General features: G+C 44.7%; 2 protein-coding genes across 9 annotated transcripts in view; one reads left to right on the top strand and one right to left on the bottom strand.

The window, feature by feature from the left end:
* Nucleotides 1-20822, top strand: part of nav2a (neuron navigator 2a) — a 70543-nt gene extending 49721 nt beyond the window's left edge. For 2 of the 8 annotated variants that reach the window (XM_028955798.1, XM_028955793.1), the window contains 28 exons: nucleotides 1944-2073; nucleotides 2602-2902; nucleotides 2978-3707; nucleotides 4444-4863; nucleotides 5206-5271; nucleotides 6097-6141; nucleotides 6846-7006; nucleotides 7154-7333; nucleotides 9008-9060; nucleotides 10198-10221; nucleotides 10590-10664; nucleotides 12167-12250; nucleotides 12344-12467; nucleotides 12634-12791; nucleotides 13804-13812; nucleotides 14260-14432; nucleotides 14514-14667; nucleotides 15420-15582; nucleotides 15679-15767; nucleotides 15849-15944; nucleotides 16041-16209; nucleotides 16352-16587; nucleotides 17371-17522; nucleotides 17629-17700; nucleotides 17856-18052; nucleotides 18168-18286; nucleotides 18418-18618; nucleotides 18810-20822. In XM_028955798.1, coding sequence (XP_028811631.1) covers nucleotides 1944-2073; nucleotides 2602-2902; nucleotides 2978-3707; nucleotides 4444-4863; nucleotides 5206-5271; nucleotides 6097-6141; nucleotides 6846-7006; nucleotides 7154-7333; nucleotides 9008-9060; nucleotides 10198-10221; nucleotides 10590-10664; nucleotides 12167-12250; nucleotides 12344-12467; nucleotides 12634-12791; nucleotides 13804-13812; nucleotides 14260-14432; nucleotides 14514-14667; nucleotides 15420-15582; nucleotides 15679-15767; nucleotides 15849-15944; nucleotides 16041-16209; nucleotides 16352-16587; nucleotides 17371-17522; nucleotides 17629-17700; nucleotides 17856-18052; nucleotides 18168-18286; nucleotides 18418-18618; nucleotides 18810-18935 — 4507 coding nt within the window. In that variant the 3' untranslated portion in view covers nucleotides 18936-20822. Of the gene's footprint in view, nucleotides 1-1943; nucleotides 2074-2601; nucleotides 2903-2977; nucleotides 3708-4443; nucleotides 4864-5205; nucleotides 5272-6096; nucleotides 6142-6845; nucleotides 7007-7150; nucleotides 7334-9007; nucleotides 9061-10197; nucleotides 10222-10589; nucleotides 10665-12166; nucleotides 12251-12343; nucleotides 12468-12633; nucleotides 12792-13803; nucleotides 13813-14259; nucleotides 14433-14513; nucleotides 14668-15419; nucleotides 15583-15675; nucleotides 15768-15848; nucleotides 15945-16040; nucleotides 16210-16351; nucleotides 16588-17370; nucleotides 17523-17628; nucleotides 17701-17855; nucleotides 18053-18167; nucleotides 18287-18417; nucleotides 18619-18809 lie in introns of all 8 variants that reach the window. The other 6 variants (XM_028955799.1, XM_028955795.1, XM_028955792.1 and 3 more) reach the window with 5 other exon arrangements.
* A 507-nt stretch (nucleotides 20823-21329) lies between these two features.
* dbx1a (developing brain homeobox 1a) lies at nucleotides 21330-23941 on the bottom strand. The gene is made up of 4 exons (XM_028956964.1): nucleotides 23618-23941; nucleotides 23400-23498; nucleotides 21874-22076; nucleotides 21330-21748 (listed from the first exon to the last, which is right to left on the bottom strand). Exons 1-4 carry the CDS (start codon nucleotides 23922-23924, stop codon nucleotides 21440-21442), a joined length of 918 nt encoding a protein of 305 aa, XP_028812797.1. The 5' UTR covers nucleotides 23925-23941; the 3' UTR covers nucleotides 21330-21439.
* Nucleotides 23942-24180: the final 239 nt, after the last annotated feature.

Genomic DNA, 24180 nt, shown 5'->3' with positions numbered 1-24180 from the left:
TCTCTGTATGTTTGGCATTAGTATCATTATTTTAGTTCAAATCAAACATGTTCCCTTATCTGGCTCTTTGTCTTAAGATAACACAGCAGCGGTATTTTTTTACTACAGAAACAGTATGTATGTGTGTTTTAATCGTGCTGTAGGACTGGACCTCCTCTCCATTCAGGCCAGAGAGATGGTGGCCGTGCTGTCAGGTTGGTCCTGAAAGCTTGTGCCTTTTATTTGATGGCATGGTGGAAGTTTGTGTACTCTGTCTTCAGAGACAAAGCCACAATGCCGCCCCTGTCACTTCATCCGTCTTCGCTGTCAGCTCCTCCATCCTGCTTCAGAGAGCTGGGCTCTGTGTGTGTTGCCTCTCCCACCACTGCCTTTGTCATCCCTGGGTTCCGGTTGTCATAGAGAAAAATAAAAAGACCTGGTACAATATGGTGGCCATTTACTCACCCAAAGCCATTGTGTGCGAGGCAACTCTTGTTTGTAAAAGCTTCTGGTAGCTCTTTCTTTACTAGTGTTGTTTAAAAGGCTGGAAAAGGAAAGGAGACCCCCACTCCCGAGTAATTTATACCCTACACTTACAGCAAGTGTGGTGGGATATAGATTATTTATTATTTGATATTGCATTTACTACATGAAGAAAATGCTTCTGAAGTAACCAGAGTAGAGTTAGATGTCTTTTGATTTGAGACTATTTTCGGTTCAGTCTTGGCCTGTGTGTTTGTAAAGGTCAGTCTGCGATTATTTCTTCATGTAATGAAGCCAAGTTTTAAATTTAGCCTTCAATTGACATGATCATTTAGGAGTTAAGATTAGCTACAGTGTATTTTATTTAGTCCATTACAGATGGAGACACTTTTTACAAAAAAAAAGCATTACAAAAAAGCATTTTTAATAACCAGCCCAATTGAGACAAGTGTGGGAATGTATGATGGTTCTGAAGTTATACATTTATTCTATCTTCAGAAAGATGGGATTTTCTCGATGGACAGGGGAGCTTTTCAGATCATTCATGCTGGATTACTCTCAACACACTCTTCCTTCTTCAGGCTTTAAGTGGAATCTATTTAACCCATCGATTTTACAGTGAGCGGCTGAGGGCATTGACTTTATAAAATCCACTAGAATGGTTCTTTGTACAGGTTAAGGTCCTTAATTAATCAGCAGCTATGGGTGTTTGGTGCCGATTGAAAGGAATGCTTTCTTTATTTGAGGTGTAATAGACACAAGTTCTCACTCATTCACACACACTGTCAGACTTGAACACTATGATTTATTCCCCAATTCATTTCCCTTACCTTCTTCCAGAATGTGGATCTTACATCATGGTGGTGTCACTTAGAATTAAGGTGATTGAAGGTTTAAGTCTCATTATTGAGGTCTGAATGTTAGTCCCCTGTCAAACTGTGTGTGTGTGTGTGTGTGTGTGTGTGTGTGTGTGTGTGAGTGTGTGTGTGCTATACTCACATGATTATTATCTGGGAGGGAAAGTGCAGCAGTGCACCATCTTTTTGTTTTACATTATGCTGCGGTGGGCTGTGGTGTTTGTATTGTTAAGGGTCACCATGGCATACCAGGTTATGATAGACAAATTATTTATAGACAGATGTGCTGTAACATATCAGTGACTGTGTCCGCTGATGTCATTTAGAAATATTTTAAAAAGCCAAAAAGATATTCAAGTGGATGGACAATTCATAAAATTTTTATTAGTTTAGATGGAATTTTCATAGCGTTGCTTAATGGTGCTGTAATTATGAGTTATCACACTTTCAAGAGCTGCTGAAAATGACATTAATTGAAAATATGATTGTCCGTTTATAAAAATGTTTATGAAAATGACTTTATATTTACACGTTTTTCATGTGCTCAAAACTCATAATTCCAACATTTCTGGTAGTGCATGAAGGCAGCATGAGCCAACATGTATCTCTCTGTCTCTGGTGTAGCTGGGATGACAGCAGTTCTGTTAGCAGTGGAATCAGTGACACCATTGACACAGATGACATCAACACCAGCTCCTCCATCAGCTCCTATGCCAATACACCAGCTGCCTCCCGCAAGGCCCTGAACGGACGGGTAAGAGCTGGCAATAACCTTCTCAGGACCTTTCCTGCATGTTACACTGATTTTGGGTTTTATTCTAACTGGTTTTGGTTTAGTGGTGTCACAGGTTGATGTTATTCAGTCCTTATGTTATGGAACCATTAAATACAGCCTTAGAGTTCTAAGAGTTTTTTCAAATACCATTTTACACCAACAGACTTACAGACTTGGTCATTGTCAACAAACTCGGCTTTTCAGTGTCTCCCTCCATTCACCTTTGACTTTGCTGCTGAGCAGTGCATACTTTTGGGGTCCAGGGTGCTGCAAAAACAAAGACCTATACAAAGAATTCACTTATGAGCCAGGTCATCTCTATATATTAAACAGCGGATATGGTTTCCCATGGCAACAAAGAGTCCACTGAACCAGTCTAATTATGAGCTTGGTAACCCCAGTCTTTAGAACACAGACTAAATCCTCATGTTTGTGTAATCATCTAATAGACCACTATGAGAAACTGTCTGTCTAAAGTAAATGGTTGAATTGTGCACCTCCCTGCAGCACCAAACGGATGCAGAGAAGCACTCGGCCACAGAGCGCCACTGGTCCAGTGACGAGGTCAAGAGGTCAGACGGGGGTTCCGACAGCGGGGTGAAGATGGAGCCAGGATCCAAATGGCGACGAAACCCCTCAGATATGTCGGACGAATCAGATAAGAGTGGCTCTGGCCTGAAGACCCCTGCCATCTCTCAGACGGGCTCATGGAGGCGGGGAATGACTGCTCAGGTTGGCGTCACAGCCCCGCGTACCAAGGGCACAGCAGGCAACGCCGGAACCGCAGCACTGAAAGCACATGGAACAGGTCTGTCTTCTGCTCTTGCTTGTTTATATGTGCTAATTGAAGTCTAATTATGGTTCTCTTGTGAACTTTTTGCAGGGAAAACAGATGATGCCAAAGTTTCGGAGAAAGGGCGAATGTCCCCACGCTCCAACGGCATCCAAAGGTCACCATCAGATGTGGGCCGTAGTAGCGGAGACGAAACCAGCAAGAAGCCATCCTCCACTTCCATCACCAGCACCACCACCATCCGGGTCCCCACCAGCACATTTGGTTTCAAGAAGCAGAACCCAGCCATGGTAACCACCAGTGGTATCACCATGGTGACTGCCAGTGGTGCCACCATCACCAGCGGGTCGGCCACACTCGGGAAGATCCCCAAATCCTCTGGCCTGGTAGTGGGGAGTCGGGGGTCTGGAATAAAGGGGAGTGTGGATGGATCCATTGTCTCTCAGGAGGATGCCTACATACCCCCCGGTGCCCGCTCCACCTTGCAGTACCGTAGTTTGCCCCGGCCTTCACGCTCTGGAGCTTCTGCCCGCAACGGCAACCGCTCCTCCACCAGCAGCATTGAGTCCGGCCTCAGCACCCGCGCTCCGGGCCTGTCAACACTCACCTCATCCAGCAGCAAGACCCACGAAGTGGTCAAAACCAGCACCGGCGCCATATCAGCCAATCAGACCGATCGAGAGAAGGGTGTGGTGGTCGCTGAGATGGATGCTGTAAGAGCAAGTCACATCGGATCAGGTGGCGGGGCCGCCACGATACCACAGACAGCAAGACAGCAATCCAGCAAATATACAGAAGTGTCTTCACCAACACTCCGCAGGTAAACACACTCAAATGCATGCATACACAAAGCTGGGTGATGTACGAAAAAATATGTTATATGAATACTCAAATTGAATAAAGTCACCAGTCCACCTACCACGCGTGCATTTGGGTGGTGGAACCCACACAAACATAGGTCAAGCATGCAAATGCCTCCCACCCCCTCCACACACACACACACACACACAAAGCTTGAGCCGGGATTCTAACCGTATGGCCCTGCAATATTAATATTAATCTTACAGCACATTTTAATCTAATATATCATTATTATAATTATTATTATTCATCTTAATACACACTTGTTATATACACTGCTCACTTTTCTCAAAGCTGTGCACACATACACTCACACATATAGTGCAACAAAATGTCATGGGAGTGGCTTCGCCCAACATTCACCTTATGGGAAGAACACATCTTGAAGTCTTTTTGCTGTCATCGCCCCCTTCTGGGCTGGCAGTGTAGAGCATAAAAATGCGATGTGTCCACTAGGGTCATTTAGGGTCACGGCCAGCCCCCTTCCCCCCATAGGCCCTGTTTACACAGCGTACAAGGATGAGGCCGCGTGTATACAACACAGATAACATTTTAACCTCAGCCTTCATGTTGTTTATGAGTGGACCCACTTCTATTTTAGAGCCATCCACTCTTTTACACTTTTCAACTTCATGTTGTGTTTTCCTTTTATTAAAATGTTTAAAATGTTCCATATGTGTGTCTCTGCATTTCAGGCTGTTTGGAGGTAAGGCGGCTAAACAGGCTCCAGTCACCACAGCAGAGAGCATGAAGAACTCTGTGGTGATCTCCAACCCCCATGCCACCCTCAGTCACTCTCAGGGTGGGGCAGCGGGTCCTCTGGACTCTCCCTCGGCAGGTACAGGCAGCGGAGCCAGCAGCCCCCTGTATGGTAGCCGGACAGCAGGTGCAGGGGGCAGCGAGCAGGCGTCCAGCCCCGGCTCGGTGTACTCCACTGGGACTGGCACCTGGGGCACCACCATCAGCAGCTCGTCCGCCCTGGGCTACCCGTCCGTCAGCAGCATGCACACCAGCAGCGAGTCCATCGACATGTCAGTTGGCAGTGGGCCTCACCGTGACGACATGCATGCACCACTCGCTAGGACCTGCAGTGCCAAAACCGGCATGTCTGAGAGGTGAGGAAAAGGAGGGGTTTTATAAATGACTGTTCACGGCAACATGTTACTCATCACAGGTGTGAAAAGTGAGAACCAACCTCGCACAGGAGTGAAGTAATGAAAACACTTGGTGTCTCTATGGTGTCATTGATAGACGTATGATGTCTAATCTTGTGTATCTGAAGGGTCATTAGTAATGTGATGAGTCTCTTTCTAATGTCTACTGTTCTTTTCTCTTTATCTCTCTCTCTCTCTCTCTCTCTTTGGCCTCTCTCTTACTTTACTCTTGTCTCCTTCGTTTCCATTTTCCATTCAACTCCCCCATCTCCCCCTCTTTTCTTTCTCCTCCCACCTGTACAGTCCCCTTTCTTCTCCATCTGCCAGTCCCAAATTCAGCCGCAACACGTTACCACGGAAACAGGACAGGTAAAGGTTTCTGTGTGACATGGGGCTGCTGCTTTCCGTGTTCGCTGTGACTAAATCCTGTGGCTTCTGTGTGTCTGTGTGTGTGAGAGGGAGGGAGAGTGTTACATGAACCTTAACAAGCCAATGTGTTTGGTGCCACCTAGTGGAGGTTTTTTTTATCACAAACCAGAGAACTGCTATACCAAGTTCCTTTATACATAGAATGATTTTAAAAATTGTTATATGCAGACAGAAATAAGTTATTGTGAAACTTCTTTGGAGCATTTGAAAATTGTGTATTTGAATTATTTTCTCCAGCTTTGTGTGCTGTGCGCATTTATTGAGACTGAGTGGCTGGTTATATGTGAGTAGGATTTACCAGATATATACACTAGGGGTCAGAGGTTTGGGCCCACCCCAGCTGTTAAACATAAATAAAGAAACAATACACTTTTTTCCAGAACTTTATTACAAGAGAACAGTAGAAATACTTGCAAAACAAATATAACTAACTAATTTTCAAGGTTATATAGTCTGCAGAAAACATTACACCTCAGAACACCTCAGACTATTTTTTATTGTAGTGTTTTGACACAGGTTGTTTCCAAAAGTAGCTGGAAATTATGAAGGGAATCTATGAATTTGCTGCGATGAAGGTATAAACTTTCATTCACTTGTACACTTGTACTTACATTACACTTCAAATACCAGTGGCCCAAAACATCTGGCCTGTAGCATATATATGAATGAATGTAGACAGAGCAGTAATAGCCCATGATTGTGAAGTGAGTTATTCAATGCCTCGCCCCGTCCTGAACCATGTCTTTCCGCCCTGCCCTACTGCAGCGACTCGCACATTGATAGAAACACTCTGCCCAAGAAAGGACTGAGGTACAGGTGCACTGTGGTCACATTAGTGCTGCTCTACTTAGCACTTTTCCACTCTCCTGCACTCTCTCTTTTCCCACACCCCTGGTTTCTTGCCTCCCCTTTCTTTCTCTTTTCTCACACTTTTTCATCTCACCCTCTTAGCCTGGTCAGCCAACTCCTCACAGGCTTTGCCACACATTTATTTTGCGCTTCAGTGTGAAAGCATGCCACTTGTCACTGTGTGCAAATCTGCCTGTCGCTATCGCTGTTTTTTTAAACAGCTTATCTCCATCATATTGGAAAAATAATTTTATGTTATAATGCAGAACAATACACCAGTGATAAACTGACTTGATCATATGTTGCATATTCGATTAGTAATACCTAAATGTAATTAAAGGGTAAATACAAGACTTGCCCATATACTTAAAAATGAACAGATGTGTAGAGAAATGGACTCTTATACTGGTATAAAATGAGCCAGAGTGCTGGGCCAGAGAAATTAAAACTAAGTTGGTTTAGTGTTTTGGTTGCTGATTGTATTTTTGGTTGGTGCTTTTGTGTCTGTCTGCAGTTAACTTGCAGAGCATCCTTGGATAAAGGAATTATGATTTTTTTTTGCTTTTTGCTTCCAGCGCTGCTTCATGTGCCTGCAAACGTGCAGTTAATGAGTAAAACTCACCCTGAACTAGGATGAATGTGAACTCTTAGCTCTGTCCCAGCAGGTACACCCCCTCCCCTCAGCTGCGCGGCCACGAGGAGGCTCGGGATTGGCTGCGCTCACACTCTACCAGCGGCTTGCAGGACTCCGCCAGCAACTCGCCGTTCTCTACGGGCTCCAGCCTGACCTCGCCCTCCGGCTCCCGATTCAACTTTGGCCAGCTTGGTGGGTCCTGATTCAGCTTCAGCTGTTTTTCAACCTGTAAAACTGACTGACATACTAATCTGCATTGTAAGACGTGGAGAATGCTCAGCATGTGTGCATCCTAGTGTGCGGCCTCAAATACCCTTTGCATTGATGTTTGTTAAGCAGCGAGCCCCACCACCGCTGCACAGATCAACCTGGCCAGCTTGCGCAATAACAGCCTGGCCAATCAGGATAATGTGCTGGACGCATGTGGTGACTCCCGTCTGCGCAACTCCTGCATGTCACTGGATGAGAAAACACGCACCATGAGCCGGTCAGGGTCCTTCAGGGATGGTTTTGAGGAAGGTGAGCAATAAACAAAGAATTTATTGCTAGTCCAGGTTTAGTATAAAAACATCTACTGTACTGTAATGTGCATTAAATGTAACATTTGAATACACATAAAGACAAAAGCTGTATTGTTTCCTATAAGGAGTTTGTCATTTACACTGGGACCAGTGAAACTAGGTAAGATTGTTAACTAGAAAATGACTGACAATCAGTGGTGCTTGAAAGTTGGGAAATCCGTTAGAACTCTACATTTCTGCATTAATATGAATCAATTAATGAAATGAGACAAAATATTATACTTGATTTATGCAGGAAAATTATGCAATATTACTTATCTGTGTGTGGCAAAATTATGCAAACTTCTAGGATTATCAATTGCGAGTGATGATGTCACATATTAATAAATATTTTATACTGTGGCCCATTGATAGAAAAATCCCATGATATTGTGTGAGATTTTGTTTTGGGATCCGCCCTGTCTTTCTGACCATACGGAAGATAAGTAGCATTTTGAAACAGAACACTAACACGCTTTGTGAAAAGGGGTGAAGTGACACCTTGAAACACTTACTCAGAAGTAACAGGCAATCGTAAGGAAGTGGGACGAACCTGCCGACCCTGAAACCGGAGCACCTGCTGTACTTCCGTAGGATAGACATTGTCGAGATCCTTGCATACAAAGCCGAGGCGTGTAGAGTGTTACAGCCCTGCAGCAGTTCTCCCATGTTCTGTCTTTTTTTTCTTCTCACATCCTGCTCTATGCCCCAAGCTGTGGTAAAAACACATTACGGAGCACGGCATTCTGCCAGGAAAGAACATGGCCTCCAAAACACACACAAAGGCCCTAATACATCTGAATTGTTACCTCTGCGTGCATCTGTTTGTGTTTTTAGGTGAAAATGCATTTATGCTGGCATGCAACTATTTCAGTTTAAGTATAAAGACTGAAATCTTGGTGTGCTTTTTGCTGAGTTTAAGAAACACCCAGCATCACACAGACTCACATGCTTTGTCACAATTTCCATTACATTGTAATTACTGTAGTGACACTCTCCCAAAACATGTCATCATGTTACCCTACACCTTTCTCCCAGTGTTTAAACACCCTGCACACTGCTGACCTCATACAACACAAAACCATATTCTGTTCAGAAGATGGAAAGATGAAAGCACCGGGTCATTAAAGCAGCGTTATGATAGTTTCTATAGAAAGGACGTGAGAGTGGAGCATTTATTACCTCTTTCCCTCCCCCCCTCCCTTCCCCTGGGTGTTCTTAGTCTAAGATAATCATCACTCGTGCATCCCAGTGATTAACCATTGAGGTCTGTCCCACCCTCAGTGGGCCCAGCTCGGTGTGGTATCACATCTCCAGGAAGTGGCAGACGGCATCGTGGGTGGACTTTGATTTGGGATTAAAGGCGGAGCAGTTTGTTTGATTTATGGGGGCTGTAATTTCAGCCTGCGCTCGACACTCCCACGACCGTATGAGCTGTAAACTGGAACAGGATCATCCATGATGGGGCTAGGACTACTATTATTATTTTCTCTAGGGTGATTGGGACTCACGCCATGACAAGTAAAAGCACATTTAATAGGAGGTTTTAATGACTGGGGAAGAGGAGTCACGTTATTAGATTTACTGATGTAAGACATTAATCAGAAGTTTCACCCCTTTTTTTTACCCCTAGTTCATGGCTCATCTTTGTCTCTGGTGTCCAGCACATCTTCCATCTACTCTACGGTGAGTTCAGTCATGATGTTGTTTCATGTGTCCTAAAAATTTCAGCAAATTAATGATCTGATGTAATGAAGTAACATCCATCACTATAGCCCATTAAAAATGACTCAATTCAGTCCAGACAGCATTAGGTTTCATGTGCCGGCAGGCTGGAGTTAAGAAAGACTGCGTGCAAGGGAAAGTTACTCAGCGTTCAAAACCACGCCCATTCAAAAGGCCCAGCCAGTCAGTGCTGGGCAGCAGCCAGACTGTCCACGCCCCCTCCAGAATAAGGCGCTCATAGGGGGAGTGCAGGTGTGGAGTCCGTGTGTTTATGCCCAGGCTCTCAGGTGCAGTGCTAACTGGCCCTCTAGCTGAGCACAGTGTCAAATCAGAGACTGTCGGGAAGATTACGATCCAAGATGATGGCCACTCTGTCCCTTACGGGAGCCGTGACGGCATGGGGGATGACGGTAGGGACTGCCTCAGGGACCATCCTTCCTTTAGTTTAGATTGGGCAGCTAGTCATGTGACATCCTTATTACTGCTGTATATTTCACTTATACAACAATATATTTAATTCCTAATTTTTATAATGTGAATTTTATATTTTGTATTTGTTCAATGTTTAAATGCTTTGTAGTCCTTGTCCTTTGCTAAGCAGAATAAAAGACTTGTCATGGCATCTATTAGCTCATGTGCTCCAGTCTGATTGGCAGACAGAGAAAAACCATTACCGGGGCTTACAGTGTGTCAGAACACACCTCTGACTGGAGCCACCGTAAACACCCTCATAGCCAGAGCCACAGCGTGCATTATGTAACATGCTCATCTTGTTTTACATTTACATTCGGCTGCATCTGTAGCCAAATGCGAAAGTTGGCATAAAACGTGGGCAAACCGAGACAGCAGCTCCTCCGTGTGAACTGTTTACAGCAGACATGCTGTTCAGTAGACGTAACACCACTTTTCCTGCTGTTCATACACACTGCACTCTGCAACATTTATATGTGCTGAAGTCATATATACTGAAGTCATAATATCTCTCTCTCTCTCTCTCTCTCTCTCTCTCATATATATATATATATATATATATATATATATATATATATATCAATTATGTTACTTATATTCATATATTTTCTTGTCCATTTTTTACAGACAGAGGAGAAGTCACAGTCAGAGGTAAGACTTGCTTGCATCTTTCTTTGTTTCCATTTACTAATCAAATGTTCAGAATCCCGTATTGTGCAGTTTACTTCAGCCTCTTTTCATACTTTTCTTCTTTGCTTTCGAGTTGTCACTGTGACACGCAGGGCGGCTTCAGAGTCATATCCAGTTACGCAGGCCTTGTTCCCTAATGTACACACCTGAACATACAGAGACCAGTCCCACACATGACCCCGCACAATGTTCCCTTTCATTCCCACCCTGCTTTTCCCTCCGAGCCCACCTGTGTTATCACTGCGATTCCGACTCTGGTTTTCTAACCCTCTCCTTTCTTTCCACAATTGTTCCCTCCACCGCCACCGCCCGCCCGTCTTTCTGTCCAGATCCGAAAGCTGCGGCGAGAGCTGGACGCGTCCCAGGAAAAAGTGTCCGCCCTGACGACGCAGCTCAGTGCCAACGTGAGTACAGAGCCCTTGTGTTTGGGTATTCCCTTTGTCGCCGTGCGTTGTGCGGTTGCGATGCGCTATTTTGGAAAACCCCTGCAGGTGCTTTCAGGGCGAGTCACGTTGATTGAGCTGGTCCTTAATCCTGTGACGTCTCATGACAATGGACTTTCCACTAGCTGTGATCTCCTCCCATGTTGTGACAGGCAGGTTCTATATACATATTTTATTTGAATGAAGAACAATGTCATGAGCATCAGAGAAAACACACGGAAAGTTTTTATTACAACTTTGCAAAACGTTGTGAGTGATGAGATGAAGACACACAGTCAGGTCTGAACAGAGCGCCGATCATCCCCGCACACCAGAGCCGCGTTTGATGATTTGTGATTGTTGAGGAGGAGGAGAAGGGTAGGCAGCTTTTGTTCTACGTTTTTTATGAGATGTTCTACACAGAAGTATTGAAAGGACGCTGTAAGAGCAGCAGCACATGGCTTTTGTGGTAAAGGCTGAGAAGAGGCTGAAAAGAAAACCCCTGCAGTAAAGTTCAGCACAGCAGCCAGGCAACGTGAATGCTAAGTAAAACCGCTCTGGCAGGGTGGATGTGAGGAAGATTGTGGGATTTTTCCCGCTTTTCTCAAGCTGGCAGTAAGTTCGTTAGTGTAAGGTCAAACGCATCCTCAGGATTTACATTAATAAATAGATAAAAGAAGAAAAAATCAAACTTTAATGATGTTTTCCACATCTGAACTATTGGCAGGCACGGTTTTAAATATTCTAGAATGAGGAAGTAGTGTGCGTGAGAGCTGTCAATCACCAGGCTCCTCCCATTTTAAACTCTGTTCATGAAAACATCATTAAAGATGTGGTTAACACCAGTTTGAAAAAAAGTGTCCTGAACAGTTTCAGATTAGGGTCCTTGTCAATTGCTTTAAAACTAGAGCATAACTAGAATACATGGAACTTTTTTCTTTCTAATGAACATTAGGCTGATAAATTCAGATATTTATAAATGCATGATGTGTCTATAATATAGATGGACTATGAATAAGATGGAATGAGAGCTCAGGGTTTATAGCCCTGTGTGCGGTTGTGTGAGGTGTGGCGATTGTTTTTGGGGTGTGGATTTGATGTGTCTGAGAAGCTCTGTATCTGTCCGCTGCATTCAGGTGGAGTGTGAGAACAGCTTGTGCTGCTCCTTTCCTCGAAATCCCACTGTGAGAGGGTGACAGGGTGTCCAGATTCTGTGCTGGACTTCCTGACCAATGTCGTGCCAGGCTGCTGAGCCAAGCCTGGCTCCTGCCGTTACATTTATTCTGTCTGTCAGGAGGCAGTGTAAGTGTGTCTGTGCATGGTGCCTTTCCTGCTTCCGTTGGCATGAGAGAAGAGGCGCCAGACATTACTCACACCTGCCAAGGTCTCTGCGGGTTTCTGCTTTGTCTGCTGGAGATATCAGTAGATTGCTGACTGACAATGGGAGCAACTTGACTGATGGGGCTCATTTTTTCTGCGCACAGGCTCATCTGGTGGCTGCATTTGAGCAAAGTCTGGCCAACATGACCATACGACTGAAGAGCTTGACCATGACTGCTGAGCAGAAGGTGAGGACAGTTACCAGCTCGGCACTCAATTATCAACATACCCTCATACACATGGAACTTCCATTTTGTGTGTCTTTCTCTGTGAATGTGTAGGACTCAGAGCTGAATGAGTTGAGGAGAACCATAGAGCTACTGAAGAAGCAGAATGCTGTGGCTCAAGCAGCCATTAACGGTGTCATCAACAACCCAGAGCTCAGCTCCAAGACTGACAGATCAGGTGGGGCACTTCTGAGGCATCATGTAGGCAGATAAACCTGCAAAACAACCCAAAATACTCTAATGCACAAAATGTAAAACTAAAATGATTTTCATGTTGAACTTCTGTATTCAGTATCCTAACTGTTGTGTTCCTGGTCTGTGATTGGCTGACTGTGCCTGTGCAGGTGGCAGTAACGGGTCAACGCAGCCGGACCTGCGCATACGCAGACAGCACTCCTCAGACAGTGTCTCCAGCATCAACAGCGCAACCAGCCACTCTAGCCTGGGCAGCAACATGGACAACCCTGATTCTGCCAACAGCAAGAAGAAGAAGAAGAACTGGGTAAGTGCATCTCTGAAAAACACACACACACACACACACACACTCACACGCAGTGGCAAAGCAGTCATTGAGTGCTTTGCCACTGCTACTTAATATGTGTTCAATATCTGCTGAATGCCGTAAATTTTTTACATTCATATAAAAAATTGCTGAATTATGTAGGATTAGTTAGTTAAATGGTAATGAGCAAATTAGGCCAAAATGTAGCTTTGTTTGATTTTAATTGGTTATTTGATTTTATTTTGTCTTATTTGTGTTTATTTTATATTGGCATCACCAATCTAAAATGAACATTACTTCAAAAGTAGCCAGGTGGCTGAAAACCATCAGATATTCCACAACAAGTCAAACTTTCTCCACCTCCTAGTGAGAACTGTGCAGTGTAAACTCCACCATTTATGTGTGAGCAGTTCAAGGCCTGAACAAACTACTGAGATTATCTGGGGGTCCCAGAAATAACATTAAGTATCCAGCTCCCTGGGCTATAATTTAGGGCGTAGTTAACTTAAAAAGCATCAGAGCAGGATTGTGGATATTTTGCTTGACACTGTATGTCTCTCAAAAAACAGAGAATGCATTTTCTTCCCATTTTTCATCTGCCTTGCATTCTGTTGAAAACTTTTCGGAAATCTCTGTGGAATTCCTGGTTTCACCATTTATAGCGCAGACAGTGCGTGAGAGGGTTCCTTTTCAAAAGCATAGGGGTGGAAAAACCACACACACACACACATACACGAGTCTACCAGCATGGACACCAGCTGCCAGTGCAAAGTAGGAGGTCCAGCATCTCACTTCATACACTCATACACCATTCATATTTTCATAGAATAACGTGGCCAGTGCACTGAAATTATTCAAATTCACAGCTCTGGAATACAGCGGTACACAAGTGACAATGTGCTAATGTGGATGCGTCTCAGCATCTCACTGTCCTGGCTGCGCGCCCCACTTTCCCCACTCAATATGTGTTGTCTGTGTTTCTCTGTCCTCTCGCTACCGCTCCATTTGGCAGGTGTATGAGGTAAGAGTGAATGTGGCTCAGCCCTACCTGCCTAACCCTGCCCCGCCCAGCTGTAGGCTCTCCTCCACCCTCCCTATCTGCTGGCTTTTCACTCTTCCTGCTCACCCTCTTCAGGACTATGGATTTTTTTTTTTATTGTCAACCTTTGGGCCGCAGAGGCACCAGATGTTCTGGTTTTGGGTTCTTATTCAAACCTAAAGCACTGATTTGCTTGAGTAAACAATTTAAAGGCACACTTTTACTTTTATTCCCAGCCTTTATTCATAAGGAGTGTTGTTTTAAGTTCATGGCATGTGTTATTTTCTGACCCGATGGAGTCACCTCTTCCTCCTTTTTTCCCCCTCACCCTGCTGCCAGACTTATTTTCAAGAGCCTCACATCTGACCCATCCACCTCACCCGTATGCACCTCGCACTCACATCCTCTGCCTTTGTTGTGTTGTTGCAGCTGCGGAGCTCTTTCAAGCAGGCCTTCAGCAAGAAGAAGTCGCCCAAGTCAGCCTCGTCTCACTCAGATATCGAGGAGATGACCGACTCGTCTCTTCCGTCCTCCCCAAAACTCCTACACAATGGCTCCACCACATCCACCCCTCTTGTGAGGAACTCCCACTCAAACTCGCTGTACGTGCTCCTCGCCTTGTAAGAAATGTATTCCTTGTGGTATTTTAGCTTTTGTTCTAAAGCCTGTTCCTCTTTGTCTAGGCTGTCAGACTGCTTGGACAGTGAGGCTGAGACGGTGATGCAGCTGCGTACCGAGCTCAGAGAGAAGGAGATGAAGTTGACAGACATTCGACTTGAGGCCCTGAGCTCCGCCCACCAACTGGACCAGTTGCGGGAGGCCATGAATCGCATGCAGGTGCCAGAATGCATAGAATAAGCTTAATCTTAAAATGCTGCAGCACAGCATAGGAATACAGTTTTTGGAATGCGCCCCCTGGTGGCCAGTCCCTTGCATTCCCACTGCCAGGAGGAACTGTAAAGTGAGTTGCCATGTAACTTGCAGGGGAAGTGACCATCTGTCATAGAGCAAACCAGGTTTCTATTAATTTCACAAGGCTTGATCATGGGTATGTGCTGATCTGTCAACAGGTCCTGCTGATTACTTGAGCTGAATTATATGCAAAATGACATTTGCTGTCATACTGGACACTACACAGCACTGATTATACAGAACATGTGAAGTGGACTTGGGGTTGTTTTGTGGGTTTTTAATGCATTTAGGTCTTCTATTTAATAATTACAATGCAATAGACGGCTCTAAATTTTAATTGAAGTTTAACCTTAACCATATTACATTACTTTTACATCACTGGTAGTTCCTATGGTACATGTTTATCCCCACCCTGAATCAGGAAGTAAATCAGTCTCCAAAAAAATTATTTTTCCATAGTTCCTGTTCAAAAGGGCTGAATCTTGGCCAGTAGTTCTTTGAACTGTGAAATACCTCCCTCATGCCTCGCCTAAGTGTTCAGGATTGGAAACGCTGTCTGTAATGAGCTTTGAACACTCCTGGTTAACCACATACTTATGTTGGAAGCTGTGTGAGCAGAGAAACATGACATGTCAGATCTGGATGCTTACATCGGTCCCTTGTGTCTGGGAGCACAGACTGAAATAGAGAAGCTGAAGTCGGAGAACGACCGGCTGAAGCTGGACTCTCATGGCGGCTGCAGCAGAGCCCCCTCCCAGAGCTCCGTCTGCCAGCCCAACCCGACCCCCACGCCCGGCCTCTCCCAACACAGCCTCAACCTCTCTGAGTCCACCAGCTTTGGTAAGATCTGCTGTAGGTGATAGATCGGTGTGTTCCTTTTTACATTGTTTGTGTGGAATTCGACTACATGACTTGTCTGCTCCTCCCTTTTAGCAGACATGCTGCTGGATGACGCCGGGGCTGATGGGAGTTCCTGTAAACATGGCAGACATGTTAAAATTGTTGTCAGCCTGGATGAGAGAGCAGTGAGTACCTTCTTCACAACATGGTGTCTGTGGGTGTCTGCTTCTTCATTTGTAATCCTGTTCTCATTTCTGGTTCCTCAGGACTGTAGGCTACGTGACTTCCTGATTGGCTGCATTGGAGTCAGTGGCAAGACCAAGTGGGACGTCCTTGATGGAGTGGTCAGACGTTTGTTTAAGGTAGACTCTCTGCAGAGTCTTTACCACATAATGCAGTGAATACATTCTGTGAATATATATTAAAAAATGTTCCCTCCTGGTACCTCTGCCCTGCAGGAGTATATCCGGCATGTGGACCCGGTGAGCCAGCTGGGTCTGGGCTCAGACAGTGTAGAGGGCTACCGAATTGGAGACGTGCTCCGATGTAGTGGTGTGGAGACGACCGAACTTCTGCCTTGTGGCTACCTGGTGGGCGACAACGACACCATCAACATCTCACTCAAAGGTCAGTCGCATGACAGCCATGTGAGCTCTATCAAACAATGAATATGCTAGACTTTTCGAGGAAGAATGCCTATTTAACCAGAAATATTTGAACATTTGGATAGTTTAAATGGATTTCTTGTTTGCTTTGTCTCCCCCTGCAGGTGTGAGTGGACACAGTGTTGACAGTTTGGTCTTTGAGACCTTGATTCCAAAGCCCATGCTGCAGCGCTACGTGTCCCTACTGCAGGAGCACCGCCGCATCATCCTCTCCGGCCCCAGTGGTACCGGGAAGACCTACCTAGCCAGCCGGCTGGCAGAGCACCTGGTGCTGCAGCAGGGCCACATGCCCAGTGAGGGCTCCATTGTCACCTTTAATGTTGACCACAAATCTGGCAAGGTGGGCACCTCATGTATCCCAGGGAAGAACCAAAAAACATATATTCCCCTCTATTATTGACAACATTGAGATGAAGACTGTCAGATGGATATTCACTTGTTTATCACAATTCTCGAAAAAAAAATTATGATAATCTATCTACATGTTTGGTCTGGTAGCAGACATGGTCCTGAGATGAGTATAATAACCACTTATGGTTCCATGAATGAGCGGTTTTACATGCAGAGAGGAAAATATAAATGGAACACAGGAGGATGGGAGGAGAGAGGGTTCTATTCTTTGTGTTGCCAGATTGGGCATATAAAAAAATTGTAAAGTTTGGAAACATTGTTATTTTAAATAGATATTGAGTAATCAAAATCATTTTTTTAAAAAGTTTTGGTGTGTTTTGAATTATTTTGGTCTGAAACAATCACTTAACTGGCAATACTGTTTACACAACATTTGCACGTGTGACATGTCTGACCAGAGCAGGTTAAAATTGTGCAGATAGAGGAATTGTGGTGCGTGAGAGTTGTCACTTGACGGTGTGAGCTCCCCCCCTTTCTAAAAAGAGTTTATAAAATCACGATTACAGTTTTTCTTCCAGGTTACACAAACAAAATGTGACTACTTTTTTAGTTCTCTAAATCCTGAACATATTACAAAATATTACAAAAGTGAATATACCCCAAGCAATACATCCCTTATACCTCTGCAAAAAAAAAAGAGGTATAAGAGATTGTTGATTGTTGTTCACGCAGACACATTGTCTGATATTGTGGCGGTAATATGTCTTTTCAGGAGCTGCGTCAGTACCTGTCAGGTCTGGCGGAGCAGTGCAGCGGTGATGGGCATCAGGAGGCTCCACTGGTGGTCATCCTTGACAACCTCCACCATGTCAGCTCTCTGGGAGAGATCTTTAATGGCCTTCTTAACTGCAAGTACCAACGCTGGTGAGGAATCTAACTTTCAATCTGTGCTCCTGTCTCTCTGTCGATCACTCTCTTCTGACAAAATAAAATTAATCTCTTATTCATCTCCCATCTTCCATCGTCGTAGCCCATACATCATTGGCACCATGAGTCAGGCCACATCATCCTCTCCTAATCTACAGCTTCACCACAACTTCAGGTAAAGTTGACTTATTTTTCCCAACAGCAGGGGGAGACAAGACACACAGAGACGCACCATGCCGAAACCCGTTTTGACCACTAGATGGCAGCATTGTGATATCTTTACCTCACTGTAAACGAATGCGATTATGTAACGGGACCGTTCTTTTGTAGATGGGTGCTGTGTGCCAATCACATGGAGCCGGTGAAAGGGTTTCTCGGACGTTATCTGCGCAGGAAGCTGATTGAGACAGAAATCAGAAGTCGAACCAGGAACCAGGAACTGGTCAAGATCATTGACTGGATCCCCCGTGTCTGGCATCATCTCAATTGCTTCCTAGAGGCTCATAGCTCCTCAGATGTTACTATTGGTGCGAAGATTTACAAAATGAACAACCTAATAAATGCTTATCCAACAAGTGTTTGTGTGACGGGAATGATGATTCCATAGCAGGCGTATCTGATCTATGTTCCTCTAACCCTCAGGACCTCGCCTGTTCCTTTCTTGTCCCATGGATGTTGATGGCTCTAGGGTGTGGTTCACTGATCTGTGGAACTACTCCATCATTCCCTACATGCTGGAGGCTGTTAGAGAGGGGCTGCAGGTAGCATCACATTATACTAATATTGTGCAAACTTTATACTAGTAGCTGCATGTTTAAATATAAAATATCACATTTTGTGAAAATGATTTGAAAAATGCTGTGATGCTGAACACACGTCTCTTTATCAATAGCTGTATGGACGTAGAGCAGCATGGGAGGACCCTGCCAAGTGGGTACTGGAAGCATTTCCATGGGCAATGAGTGTCCATCAACCAGACTGGCCACCACTTCTGCAGCTTCGGCCTGAGGATGTGGGTTTTGATGGTTACTCAGCCTCTAGAGAGGGCCCCAACAAGCCATCCATTCAAAGTGACAGCGATGCAGACCCACTGGTAGGTCATTTTTAATTGTGTTAAAAATTAATTATCCATTTTAGAGGAACAGTGAATTACAAACCAATCATAAAATGCATGCTCATTGAGAAATGAGAAAATCTGTAATAATTTGTATATACGAACACTATAAACCTGATATAAGTGGAAAATCCGTAGCCCTCTTTTTTAACACCTCCATCCTCCTGCAGATGAATATGCTCATGAGGCTAAAGGAGGCGGCCAACTGCTCCAGCCCTCAGAGTTACGACAGTGACTCCAATAGCAACAGTCACCACGACGACATCCTCGACTCTTCACTGGAGTCCACGCTGTGAATGAGCCTGTCTTGAAAACCTGACTTTCTTTTTTATTTGATTGTCATTCTTCTGATTTTGTTATGGGTGCAGGTAACCCAGAAACAAAATGAAAGAACATAGAAAGAAAGAAAATGGCACTACTTCATTTTTAAAGCTAAAGATTTTTTTTGTTGTTGTTGTGAACCTTTCTTTTGGATGTAAACTCTTTATGGACATGACAGCATTTAACACTGTGGGGGAGCAATGTGCCCAAATTCATTACCTCACTCAAGACAAGAGCTACGATCACCCACATAAAATCTTGGTGCACCAGTTGGTGCTGACAGTGCTCACCACTCACTCACATGCAGTGACAGAGTGGGACTCCTGTCTCCGGAACGTTTCTTCTTTTTTTTTGTTCACTTTAACCAGCACTGTCGGTGTTAGTGCCACTCCCTCATCATCCCTCATTCTTACCAGCAGAAACCATCAACCATACTGAATGTTGTCAGCTTGTGGATTTTATTTTCTTAGGACGATGCCTCATCTCCATTATATAGATGTCACTGGTGGCTTGGAACTTTGGTCTGGGACTGGAAGGAGAACCGCAGACAAGCGTTCAATATGTAGCTCAAAGCCCTCATCATGGTGCAAGTTGCAAGTTCCTGATTCTGATGAACCGTTAGTGTTGCTGCTTCATCATCATCATCATCATCGCTGTATTCTGGTGAGGTAGCAGCAGTCCATGGATTATAACATGGATTATAACATCTGCAAGTGTCTCTCAATGTTTTGGTGCTGAATTGAACTTTAAAAAAAAACGGATGCCTTATGTTTTGTAAGAAATCGGTACATGGTGCATTAAGTATAAATGTAGAAAAAAAAACAGGGCTGTGCGATGTCACTCGTGGGAGCACAGCCTCTTGCCGAGCCGCATCTCCTCATATCAAACACCGAATGCCATGTTAAAATAGATGGGACTAAGTGCGATGGCTAAACCGCCAAATAAGCTCAACAAAAAAGTATGATTTGTATTCGCATCTTGATGCATTTATTTGTTTAAAAAAAGGTTCTTTGTCATCATACTAACAAGCATGATAAGTTGCAGAATGCTTTCTAAAAAGGTTTTTTTTATTTATACTTCATTAATCTAAGGGCCTTTTTCCTTATCACCATTTTTTTGTGTTAATTGATGCTACGGATGTGTGCAAATCACTGTTCATTTGTAAATGCTGCTTAAGATTGTTACTTTTTGGGCTTTTATCAAAGAGAGGACTTGAGCATTGGAAGAAAGTGAATTTTGGGTCCTCTTTGGAGAACATTGCTTGGCCTGACTTGTGTTTAGAAGTTTACTACCCAGCCTGCAGGGGTGTAGCTCAGTTTCAGCTCTGTCGCTTCCATTATGTTTCACGTTCGCCATCGACTGATCCTATGCAACATCGTTTTGGATTTCACATGGAAGCCAAATGCTCTCGTTTTTAGCACTGCCAAGATTATCTATCTGTACAAACAGTTTGTGAATAATTTTTAGAGCTTGAATATTAACCACAAATTCCCAGGGTTTTCACTATTAATGCAAGCACAAAATATGTGGAACTTTTTTTGTCCCAGAGTGAATAACAGACGGTTGGATGTTTAAATTAAAAGAAGATGTGTGATGAAAGTTCTTCTTCATATGTTGATTTGTACTTTGCCATGTACTATAACAGTGTAAATATCTGAATTACTGCTGCATTTTTGCTGTTTTCTAGCCGTTTATAACAGTGCTTGAAAATTCTTACTATATGTACAGTCTTTCTCATCTAACAAGTGTTTGGAGTTCAATGTTTATGGTCTGTAAAGCGATCAGCTCCGTCAATCACTGCATCAGTCTTAAATTATTTCTAACTCAATAAAAACTATGGATTATTTATTGTTTTATTGGAACCAGGCTGCATTGTTCAATGTGCTCTCTTCACTTGAATTCTGTCTTTTTCAAATCAGAAGACAATTATTAGTAAGGAGTAGCTTTTATTATGTAATATTAGACCATCAGCATATGTTATAAATGTCCACTGAATATAATGCAGAAATTTAGTCATGTAGTTGTTCTAAGCCTAATTCAAAGTCACTAGAAAATAGGTTACCACACCACTCCAAGGCATTTTTTTCTGTTCAGGCTACAGTTTATTTTGTAACTGTGCAAAATATAAACACAAATATACACACTGTAAAATACATGATTACATCCATATAAATTATAAAGGAAATGTCTACGGTTATCAATATAAAAAATTATATCTATGCAAAAATGTCACAATAACTCAATATTCTTGGTAAAAAATATCCATACAAAAATAGTTGTACAAAATACTGTACAGTTTACAGAAGCTGTGTAACACAGCAAATCATTAAAGAAGCATATCCTAAATAAATAAACCCCATGAAGTCCAGTAAGTGAAGTCTCAGTTACATTCGTCTGAATGTGCGGGTTTAAATTAAATGGATACGTCCTCTAGTAAGTGGTTAAATTGGACCTGTTGACTGTGAGGGAATATTAACTTTTATGAAACTGTGATTTCATCGTCCGATTCTGAGAAGTCCGAATGTTTGCTGGACACAGAGGGAGATGGCCAGTTCGATTCTTGCGCCCTCGGGGATGGACAGAAGTCTCGATCGGGACGGTTTTCCCCATCAAAGGCGTCTTCCTCGCCGTCTTCTTCCTCTGACGACTTCTTACCCACATCACTGAGGTCTGGGTAAGGGTTGGTTTTTGTGGGAAGGGTTTGTTCCCTGCAGCCTCCCGAGGAGAGCAGCTCTCTCTCCTTGGAGTTCCTCCATTTCATTCTCCGGTTCTGGAACCAGATTTTTACCTAGCGAAAGAAAAAAACACATCTGTAAATGATTGTGAACTGGAATAATACTTGAATTCTCAGAATAAAAACCTGTTTAGCCAACGGAACAAATGTAAAGGGTGACATTATAAATATAGGCCTACCTGTGAATCTTTGAGACCGAGTTTGGCTGCCAGTTTCTTCCTGTCAGGTTTGCTGATGTATTTTTGCTTCTGAAACATCTTCTCCAGGGCTTTTCTCTGCACATCAGAAAACACTGCCCGTCTCAGCATCCCTCTTCGCGGCTTTCCCCTGGACGCCAGAGGCCAGGACAAAGTCCCAGAAATGGGTACCACCGGTGAGGAAGCTAAAGAAAGTAAAGAAAGAAAGAAAATTATTAATGGATAGATCAATTTATCCTACCATGTTAATAACGAAAAAAAAAAAAAAAAAAAAAAAAAAAACACGAGGATCCATGAAATCGCCCCTTTTCCGGTGGTTGCCAGGTGTGCCAGGTAAATGCCTTTTTCACGCGGAACAACAGCCATGCGCGTTTTCCGCGTCATTCCGTGCCCACACCTGGCAGTACTGTACGCCTGGGCTCTGGCAGTAATCGTGGGTTCCGCGTCGTGGATTTTCTTTTCGAGCTCCGTTTTCCCGTGGTCCCAGCGAAATGGCACGAGGTGACTAATTAGCACATTGGCCGGATCCCCTCCGCATTGGTATGCTAAAAAGGGAGAGTATCCTTTTTAAGGAGCCCCGCTACGAGGCATAGAGGAGTTAATAAAGCGTGAACGGTAATTGTGTAGTAATGAACTGGCGGAGAAAAGACTCCGGGCAGGCGGCTGAGGCGATATATTATTGCCACAAAGGGAGATTTACACTTTCAAACTAAACACAACTGCATGCCAGAATACTGATGACCGGGGGCCCGTTTTTTGCCCCCAAATCATTTTCATTAAATGAACACGAAAAGCTTCTCTTCTTTTCGGGGCGCTGAAGTATTCAGCACAGCCCGTGAAAAGAATCGCACTCCATTATCGTTTGACTGAATAAAAAGCACGAAGTAGCGTCGCTATAGAGGCTAAGCTGCGTCTGAAAGGTGACGCTCACGATGCCCACTCGTTCATTCATTCGCGACTCACACTTATTTATTAATAAGTGTTTTTTTTTTTTATTGCCTCGGGCATTTTGAGAAACCCGCCCTGTGGTCTGGTGAGAATGCCGAGGCGCGTAATGGAGAAATTAGTCCGTGACCGGAGAACGCCCCTCCGCCGGCCCGCCAGGAGTCGGCCGCGCCCGGGCGAGTGTGTGTGGTTCGGCCCGGAGGGTCACGGTGCTGACGGCATCTTTTTTGTCGTCTCCCCGGTGGATTGAGTCGCCGCGCAGTGTGGGAAAAAAGAAAAGCGCCGTGACCACTCGCGCTAATTGGTGTTTTTTTAACCGGGGTGTCAGTGGAGAAGTCGGGGCCCGGCGCTAAATAGGGCGTCGAATCGGCGAGCTTGTCCTGACAGCGCGATTTCAGGGTGCTAAAACCACAATGATCAGCTACGCGCCTTGTTCGTTTGACCTCATGAGCACGACGATTAAAATAATAAGTTGAGTTGTTTTGGTGGTGGTAATAGTAGTAATACTAGTAGTGGTGGTGGTGGTGGGGGCAAGGCGCATGCGCAGAAGTCGCGACACTCACCGGGGTAGTAGGAGGCGCGCAGGAAGGGGTAGAAAGGTCCGTCCATGTAGGGGTAGAAGGGTTTGGGGTGCATGTGATGAGTGGCGGGGGGAGAAGAAGCTGTGGACGAGAAGTTCAATACGTTAAAAATACGTTTCAATCAGAACAATAATACAACTTTTTTTTTTTTAAGTTTTTATATTGCAGATATGACAGTGAAGGGGGGGGGGGCGTTTTACCTTTCTTGGGAGAAGGCGTCAGAATGGCGTTGACGCCAAACTTGAGGAAGGTCGGGTCCTTAGCCCCGGGAGACGCGGCTTTGGGGGAGATGGAGGCCCGTGACCCCACGCTGATGGCGGCCGGGGCGGGGGGAGACGGGATGGGTCTGCTCAGGTACCCCGTCGGCGAGCTCTTGCGCAGAAGGTCCTCCACCAGGAAGCCGGAGTGGGGAGGGAAGGTGGCCTGCAGGGACGGGTGCAGCGCCGCGGTGGGCCGCAGGAGACCCGGATAGATCGCAGGGGGCGCGATGAGGCTGGGGATCATCATGGTCCCGTTTCTCGGCTGTCTGGGGTGGGGACAGAAAAAAAAACCCAACTTCTCCAGTGAGACTCTGCTGAAGCGCCTCTGGAGCTCGGAGCGGGGACGCGGGGTTTATAACGGGACCCTGACAGCCGCCACAAAGCCCCTCAATAAACTTCCTGCCCGCGAGCGCGCGCGCGCGCCCTGATTGGCTCGCGCGCGCACTTCGTGATTGGATTAGACGTCATCAGATCGCGATAGACCTGTCCCGGCCGGTAACGCT

This window comes from Denticeps clupeoides, chromosome 16, assembly GCF_900700375.1.
Source record: "Denticeps clupeoides chromosome 16, fDenClu1.1, whole genome shotgun sequence".
Taxonomy (NCBI): domain Eukaryota; kingdom Metazoa; phylum Chordata; class Actinopteri; order Clupeiformes; family Denticipitidae; genus Denticeps; species Denticeps clupeoides.
Note: the sequence above shows the minus strand (reverse complement) of the source record. Positions and strands in the feature narration are given on the sequence as shown.